This window comes from Lampetra planeri, chromosome 46, assembly GCF_965212315.1.
Source record: "Lampetra planeri chromosome 46, kcLamPlan1.2.h2, whole genome shotgun sequence".
Taxonomy (NCBI): Eukaryota; Metazoa; Chordata; class Hyperoartia; order Petromyzontiformes; family Petromyzontidae; genus Lampetra; species Lampetra planeri.
In genome coordinates, this window is record NC_136152.1 from 5,631,347 (window position 1) to 5,640,412 (window position 9,066).

The following is a 9,066-nucleotide window of genomic DNA, read 5'->3' on the forward strand; positions in this document are numbered from 1 at the left end:
CGTTGTTCCTGGAACTACCTCCCGTTGCGCTTCAAATTTCAACATTGCTAATTTAATACGGGGGATGGGGTCAGAGAGGGGGGGGTGCTTCTCTGCTGTAAAGTGTTAGTCTGGCTTCGCGAGTCTACATTGGCTTTGTCAACGCAGTAATCCTCAATCGGATTGGAATTTTTTTCTTTAATCAAACGTTGGAAGTGTGTGCACTCTTGCATTTTTTTTGTCACGTTTTAGCTGTTATTGGTGTCGTTGGAATGAGTTTTATTTTCGTCACTCAATCGCTCACGATGCGACACGCACAATTATCTACGGTGTGTGCCCAGGCTTCACATTACCACGGCGCTGGATATCCTATTATGGCTACAATTATGATCTCATCCCCTTTTACTCTACTGGGGCATTCGCTGAGAGGTTCCTTGTTGGACCGCGTGTCGATTGTTCGGGTTGCAACCTGTTTCTACATTTGTTTGAATCTGAAAACAAGTGTGCGCTATTTCAATAGATAAAATATAATGAACGGGGCTGTAATTAATAAATATATATATCATCTACGCGCAAAAAAGTAACACTTTTATAACGAACCTTAACAACTAAAATAACTATCCCAATTAGCGACACAATCGTGTTTCCCCCCACCCCCAACTATGATGGAATCCCATTCAATTACACATGAGACCATGTAATGTAATATACCATTATCCTATGCGTCGCGTCCCTGAAGCCCAGATGACAATGCCACTCGCGTTCCAGGGTTGCGCGTGATGCCAGAGGTCGCGTGTTGCACGCCGAAAATGCGAAGTACGCACAATTATGCGACGCACACTAATCGTGAACGCGACAGGGCAAACAACCGCCTGACGTGGAGCGGCCGACTGAGTGACTGCTACGTGCAGTATGTTATACTGGTAACCGGCGGAGCGGTGGCGCAGCTGGTTAGCGCACCGCCGCGCTGTGAAACCGGCGGACATTATTTTTACGATTGCCACCCCACGGATAACACCAGTGGCGAGCGATATATCATACCCGCACGGACCAGCGTGATGGTGAAGTATGGTCAAACAACCCTCCCCCCCCCACTACGTTTGGGGAGGCATTCAATGCAGCAGTGGATTGACAAACCAGTCGTGAAACATTATAATTATTATCTACACGAGTAACCAGTTACTAGCGGCGTTTCACCCGCTCTCTTTCTCTCTCTCAGATTTAGCCTCACACACCACAGCGACAAAAAAAACAATGGGCTCGCTGTTGCTGGGGGTGGAAGGCTATTTGTGTAAATGTCTAGCACGAGACCTCCAAGCAGAGTAGAACTTCAGGCTGAACCCGCCTTACGAGTGAAACCAATCAACCGAACGCGCCTCTCACTGTGAGCACAAACTCCGCTCTCATTTCTCCCGCATATTTGATTTCTGGCCCCGTCCAGACCATCATTAGCCTCTCCGTCACTCGCTCAGCAACTCTGAGTCGGTGTTCGTTATACACTCCGTAGATTTTGTGTCGGTGGACTATTAGCGGGACAGTGCTGCTTAACGCATTGCCTCGCAAGCCTGGCGAACGAGGTCTGATTCAATCATGTGCCATGCACTCCGCCAATGCTGGGTACAATCTGAGCGGGGTCCCAGTCATACCCGGTAAGATCTCATCAGCACCCCCCCCCTAAAAAAAACGACTACCCGCTACTGTTACGGCAGCAGCAGCAGTAGCGATGAAGTAAACATCAGCATGGCAGGGTAGACAAAGCCGACATGGCGAGCGAGATGCGTATTCGCCACACGAACAGCGTGGCGTGCCGGCTGAGGTTAATTGAATCGCTCAAACTATGAACAAAAAGTGGGGAGACGTGGGCAAGGACGCGGAGTGGATGCCGAGGAATGAATGAAACGCGTCCTAGAGTTAACGGGGAATGAATTAAACGCGTCCTATGGAAGCGTCCAGCGAGTAGACGGAGCGGTGAAATCGGCTCGCGCGCACGTGCCAGGTGTGGATTATTCGGGGCTCGCGAGAGGTGTCGACAGCTCGGAGGAGGCCTTCATCCAGAAGTGAATTGACCACGATTGACTAAGAAGAAGATGATGATGATGCTGATGATGTACAAACAATGGAATGCGGAATGTGGCATTGTTATGAACACGTGGCACGAATGGGGTGGCAAAGGACAACTTCGCACGGACCATCATCACACCGCACACGACGTGACAGCACAGGGACCGCCCGGCTCACCTGCGCCAGGGCGCTGTAGTCCTGGTCGCTGATGCTGATGAAGGGGATTTGGAGGGCGGCCGACATCATCTCCAACTGCAGAAACCGCCGCGGTGACTCGGTGAAGGCCAGCACCGCCGCCACGCCGTGCACCACCACGCCGTGGCATAGCTCCTGCATCAACGTCTGCGGATCATGACCCTGGCCCAGCCCGCCGGCCGTCTGAACGTCCAGCGTGATGTTGTACGGCAGGAGGCCCCGCGCGTTGATATCGCTTGCGGCCGCCCAAACGGCCCTCTCGGCGTCCAGCGAGCGGCTCTGAGTGGCCGGCGAGGGCAGCGTGGAATGCGCCGAGGAGGAGGAGGGCAGAGTGGCCGAGGAGGAGGTGGGCAGCACCACTGCGAGGCGGACGGTGCTGCGAATCTGCTTGAGAATGCGGCAGGGCTGCGGGTGCGAGTGTCCACGTGCAGCGAGGCAGAGGAGGACGAGAGACCAGGAGAGGAGGTGCAAGGGCAAGAGTGGAGGTCTGCCCTCCCGCATCCTCGCCGCCAGCTGGTCGCCCGCTCGTCCACAGCGCCTGTCCGGCGCGACGCCCGTTACGCACGCCTCGAGTGGAGCGGCGCCACAGGGCAGCTGCATGCCCCGGCAAACCAGCGTCGGCTCACGCGTAGTTGCCGACTCGATTTGAGTCGGCTTGCGTGTCTTCCTTCCACACCCCCCTCTCTCGCTCCCTCTCTCTCTCTCTTCTTCCTCAGTGGCTCTAATTCTCACAGTTGTGTTTTAATAAAAAAAAAACACACGCCAACGTATCTTTAATTCTCCCAGCGGGGTGTCGGCATAATTAAGGCATCGTCCCCTCGATATCTGGGCAGGTTGTCTGCTGTTCGTCTTTCTCGACGCGCTTCTTGTTGCAGGAGCGGTGACAATGATTCTTCTTCTCTTCTTTTTATTTTACCTGCGCTCGGCTTCGTCGTTGCTGCGTTAATGGTCGCCGGGCTATGCGATTACATTGAACAGCAGGGACGCACAGACACGCCAATCGAACCCGGAATAGCGCTCGGCACTTGCGGACCGCGCCCCAGCCTTCTCTGACTGCGCGCGTTGCCGATCTGCGAGCGAGTGTGTGTGTGCCACTGATTCCCGGGCATCTAGCAACACCTCTCTCTCCCTGCCTCTCCTCCCTCCACGCTCGCTCGCACGCTCTCTCTCTCTCTCGCTCGCACGCTCTCTCGCTCTCTCACTCTTTCTCTTCCCCGCCCCGTGTCTCTCTTGCACGCCCCGTTCAGCGCCAAGTCTCCGCTAGCCCACACGGAGGGAGGCACAGCAACGCACGCACACGCACACCAAAAGATCCCACGAAGGTCGCCCCGTATCGTCGGAACAGAATTTGCGGGTGGGGGGGGGGCTGGTGGCAAGTGCTGTTAGCGAATAGCTATGAAGGCCGGTAGCCACGGCACACTGAGGGGGTGAGTTGGCCAGCACCACGCTCTCAACTCGGATACGCACGCAGGCGTAAGAAACACGCACACACGCGCGCACGCACACGTTCACACTGGCTCGCACGCACACATACACCCACACGGACCCACGCAGACCCACTCAGACACCCACGCGTGCTCAGACACCGCACAATGACAAAGATCCCCCGTATAGCCCTTAACAAACTGTTTGTGGCAAGCGCGATAAACGAGCACCTGTGAAGGTTGGCACAGCACACGACGGGGGTGGGTGGCCAACACCACGCCCGGCCGCCTTTGACGACCCATTGTGCTGATGTTTTCACACAGCACCAGGTACTCGTCTAAGGCTGAGACGACCTAGGGGAGGCCCAGAACCGGTTAAAATAGTGCACTGCCTCGCGCATACATACAGATATACACACGTACAAACACCCAGGCCACACGCACTCCAGACACGCATTCACACAGGCACGCTCACGCAGCCCCACGGTGTAATATGAAGAGGCACAAGCAGTGGTAAACGAAGACAATAATCTCCAGTATAGGCTGTAACAGACTGTAGGAACAAGCGCTGATAGCGAGCACCTATGAAGACCAGCACGGCACACGAGGGGGTAGGTGGCCAGCGCCACGCCTGACCGCCTTGGTCTCCCTCGTGGCGATGTCTACACACTCTGCGTCAGGTACTCATTTGAGGTTGAGTCGACCTGGGGGGGGGGCAGGAATCGTTTCAGATAATCGTCACCGGTGTTTGCCGTGAGCGGGAATCGAACTCGGCTCGCCAGGTTTCGTAACGCAGCGCTCTAAGCGCTACCGCTCGCCCCCGCAACAAAGACAAAGATCCCCCGTATAGCCTAAACATACGTTTGGGGCAAGTGCTGCGAGCGAGTACCTGTGAAGGCGGGCTACGGCACACGAGAGGGTGAGTGGCCGGCGCGCACACGTAACGCACATACACACATACACACGTAACGCACATACACACACACTCATTACGCATACACACTCGTAACGCGCATAAACGCACACACACGTAACGCACATACACACACTCCTAACGCATACATACAGGCAACGCAGATACACGCGCACACACACGTAACGCACATACACGCAAACACACACATACGCGTAACGCACATACACGCACACACACACGTACCGCACATACCCGCACACACACACACGCGTAACGCACATACACGCAAACACACACACACGTAACGCACATACACGCAAACACACACACACGTAACGCACATACACGCACACACACACACACACAGGGCACAGAACCCCGCGCGTTGCTAAGCGCGTGGTCATATGGCGCTGTAATGAGTTCTGAAGCAGAAAATGATATCCAAGGCTGGCTGACTGTTTCAAGGTGGATAGTGTTAAATACCATGATACCAGATTCCATTAATAACCAGCAGATTTATCAAACAGCTTCACTTTTATACACATCAAGATATTCCTTCCCTAGTTAATACTGTCATATTTATAATTCGATTTTTGAGCTGTACACTGAACCCCTAAATGTAATCATTATGTCGTGCCATTTCGTATTGCGTGTCTTAGCAATTTGCAGGCCTTTGGGTCGGTCCGCTGCTGGATAAAGGCAGAGGTGGTCGCGAGGGGCTGCTTGGACATATTTCACCAAGCTGGTCAAAGAGCGGATTGGTGGAATGGGGCAGATATCGCTCCCCACCCATGTCAGCCGACGTCTAGGTAATCGACGTTAGACGGCCAGTTTATCGCCAAGCAGTGCGATAACCACTGCGCCACCGCTCCACCCCCAAAGAGATGTACTATGCATACATGGGATTCTATTAACAAACAAAAAATACCGCCAATTTTCTGCATTGATCAATACATGGACACGGTGATGTAAGGGTGGATGAGTGGTTGGCACGGGCCCTGGTGCTAGGAATGAATTAACAACAATAATTAAATTTTATATAGCGTCATTCGTTCTAATTGCATCCCATAATGCTGTACATCACATTAATTAGATACAAGGACCAAATCCGACCACCAAGCAAATGAAGACCCCCCCCCCTACTGCCATTCAAAATTAAACATAATTAAACAAAGACATTAAGCAATGGCAACAAAACTAAAAAGGCACAAATAACATCAACAACAACAACAACGTTATGGCAACAGCGAAATGAGTCCATCAGGTTACTCGCATCCCAGACCGCGATGTAAACACAGGAGGGGCGGTGTGACGCCTGTCTGCCTCTCCCCCAGAACCGTATCCCCGACGATGGGCACCACGGTTGTGCGAGATGTCGACTACCTCGCCTGGCATACAGGAGGTCGTGGATTTGATCCCGATCCTGACGCCTGCTGCTGTATAAAACTTGATTTGAAGCTTTCGTGGCTGCAGGAATTACTCTTTGGTTCTTTCGGTAAAGTCACGTAGAAAGACTTTACCGAAATAACCAAAGAGTAATGCTACTGAAAATGTGTGAGTTTGCGTGTCTCTCTCTCTCCCCGTGGTCGCGTGGTTTTGTCTCCGGGTCACTCTGCTTTTCCCCCCTCCACATTTAGAATCAACATCACCACGCGTCTTAGAGTGTTTGGCTACGACAATAAATTGTCCACGTGACAAGCCACTCCGCTGAGCTATAATTTTTAGCCAGGTCGCTTCAGAAAAACAGTTACATAGCTCAGTGGGCCTTACCTGGTAAAAATGTAGAAACATTTATATAGTTTAATGGGTTTAGCTGGTTCCTCTGGCCAGCGGGCACAAGCGTAATAGCACATCGCCAGCAGCCTCGACAGCTATGCCCACTGCATGCAATGCTGGAGTCATTGTGTATTGAGCAGCGCGTCCCAATGATGATTATACATATATTTTGTATCCAATAATACACGCCACATATTGTACTGCCCCAGTGGCGTAGCATGGGTGAATTGTGCCTTGGCAAAATGCATTATATTGGGATTCCCCCCTGTCCAATTTCCCTTTCCGGCTTCCAAAACTGGCGATGCCCCCCCCCCCTTCTGTCCGTCTGGCGACTGGGCTCTAAAGTGGCAATTGCACCGCTTCTTGGATTTTCTGTTTGCACTTAGTCACATATTCACTTTAAGATGTTTTCTTGTTCATGTTTTTGTTTTTTGTTTGTTGCGGTTGCACCCGATTCAAGAGCCGAATGGCTCACAGGGCTATACCTAGTAAATGAACTAGAACTTGAAATACTCGATAGCGATCAGAATCATTACTGAAACTGGAGGAATCCGATGAGCTATGAAGCTCTTTACCTCCCACAGATGTCAAGTATAGTCAGGGCGGGTTCAGCAAGTTACAACAACGAACAACGCAATGCAAGCGATATGAGTGCAACATAGAGGGAAGGTAAGCAAGCTACGTGCTGAAGGGCACGGTCGAGTTTTGTTAAGATGACATGAGAATGCCATTAGGCCCGAGGCTATTCTATTGAGTTCCGTGAAACAAATTCTTCGCATATTTTGCTGAGATTATTTCAAATCCAAGGTTACAGATAACAAATGATTGATTTAATGAATGCATGAATGAGGAGCACATTGCACAGACATGTAAACACACACACACACACACGCATTAAGCGATTTAACAAAACTGTGAACAATTTGTCACTTCAGTGTAGGGGTGTTAGAGAGAGAGCCCGTTATGCATGGCAGCCTATGGTAAACAAACACAGTAGGCGGGGCTACATGTGTGCACGAGCAGGTGCCCTCTGCGACGTCCGCGCCAGACACCCTGGGGGGTCGATTCGGTCATTATGATCCCCCGGGGCCCCACCCCTCAGGGAGGGGTTGGGTATAAAAGGGGAATGTATCGAAGGGCTCGGGAGTGTTGTGTTAGCTAAGAAGAGAAGACGGAAGACGTCCTAGATAGAGCCCTGGTCTCCCCCTGGCACGCTGTCCTTATCAGGACCGCGCAGGCTCGAGCCAGTGGCGTGGTACCAGAGCCAGAGCCAGTGCTGGTCTGGACTCTGGGTACCGGGCCCGACTGACCAGTGTCGGGCCAAGATAGCCTCCCCTAGCCCATTAGAGGAGGACTCAGAGGCAGGCTAGGGTTAGCCTAGAGGTGTGTCCTCAGATAGACGGGTGAGGGGGCCGATACCCCCTCAGTGTGTATGTCACAACGTGTGGTGTTAAATAAACAAGTGTGCCTCCAACTCCGGTGTGAACGAGTCATAAGCGTTACTACATCAGTAAAACAAAGGGGCATCCCTGCAATTGCTCCCTGACGCCACTGGAGGCATCCCTACAGAAGGGATCTAGATGGTGGGCCATCACACACCATCACACATCGTAGCCCAATGAAGTGGCTTATCACGTGAACAGATACTCAAGCGCGTGACGTTGATTCTAAATGTGGAGGGGAAATAAAGCAGAGGAGCCGGAGAGAGAGAGCGAGGTGCACACTCCAAATATACAGGCGCCACGGTCGGGATTGAACCCACGACTTCGTGCAAATCAGGCGAGGTAGTTAACGTGGGTAGGGAGAGAGAGTGAGTGGAATTTTAGAAACTTGATCCATTGTTTCGTCTTCCACGTCGTGAGATAGAAACCGATAGATATCTGGTTTTGCAGGTTCTGGTGTGCTAAACATTGCACTCCAGAACTGGGAGGGTGGCGCGATCACCACGTGTTGGGAGACGTCGGCACCGTCAGCCATCGGTGTCAGGGCGCAGAGGGCTAGCGGGCTGTGGAAGGCTAGCTGCAGAGCAGAGCAGCAGTGTGGCTGCAGAGCGGAGCAGCAGTGTGGCTGCAGAGCGGAGCAGCAGTGTGGCTGCAGAGCAGAGCAGCAGTGTGGCTGCAGAGCGGAGCAGCAGGGTGGCTGCAGAGCGGAGCAGCAGTGAGGCTGCAGAGCGGAGCAGCAGGGTGGCTGCAGAGCGGAGCAGCAGTGTGGCTGCAGAGCGGAGCAGCAGGGTGGCTGCAGAGCGGAGCAGTAGTGAGGCTGCAGAGTGGAGCAGCAGGGTGGCTGCAGAGCGGAGCAGCAGTGAGGCTGCAGAGCGGAGCAGCAGGGTGGCTGCAGAGCGGAGCAGCAGTGTGGCTGCAGAGCGGAGCAGCAGTGTGGATGCAGAGCGGAGCAGCAGGGTGGCTGCAGAGCGGAGCAGCAGTGAGGCTGCAGAGCGGAGCAGCAGGGTGGCTGCAGAGCGGAGCAGCAGTGTGGCTGCAGAGCGGAGCAGCAGGGTGGCTGCAGAGCGGAGCAGTAGTGAGGCTGCAGAGTGGAGCAGCAGGGTGGCTGCAGAGCGGAGCAGCAGTGAGGCTGCAGAGCGGAGCAGCAGGGTGGCTGCAGAGCGGAGCAGCAGTGTGGCTGCAGAGCGGAGCAGCAGTGAGGCTGCAGAGCGGAGCAGCAGGGTGGCTGCAGGGCGAAGCAGCAGGGTGGCTGCAGAGTGGAGCAGCAGTGAGG

General features: G+C 53.5%; 1 protein-coding gene across 1 annotated transcript in view; it reads right to left on the reverse strand.

Moving 5' to 3' along the window:
- Window positions 1-2,893, reverse strand: part of LOC144733353 (glutamate receptor ionotropic, NMDA 3A-like) — an 88,513-nt gene extending 85,620 nt beyond the window's left edge. The window contains exon 1 of the mRNA XM_078615215.1: window positions 2,218-2,893. Coding sequence (XP_078471341.1) covers window positions 2,218-2,835 — 618 coding nt within the window. The 5' untranslated portion in view covers window positions 2,836-2,893. The remainder of the gene's footprint in view (window positions 1-2,217) is intronic.
- Window positions 2,894-9,066: the final 6,173 nt, after the last annotated feature.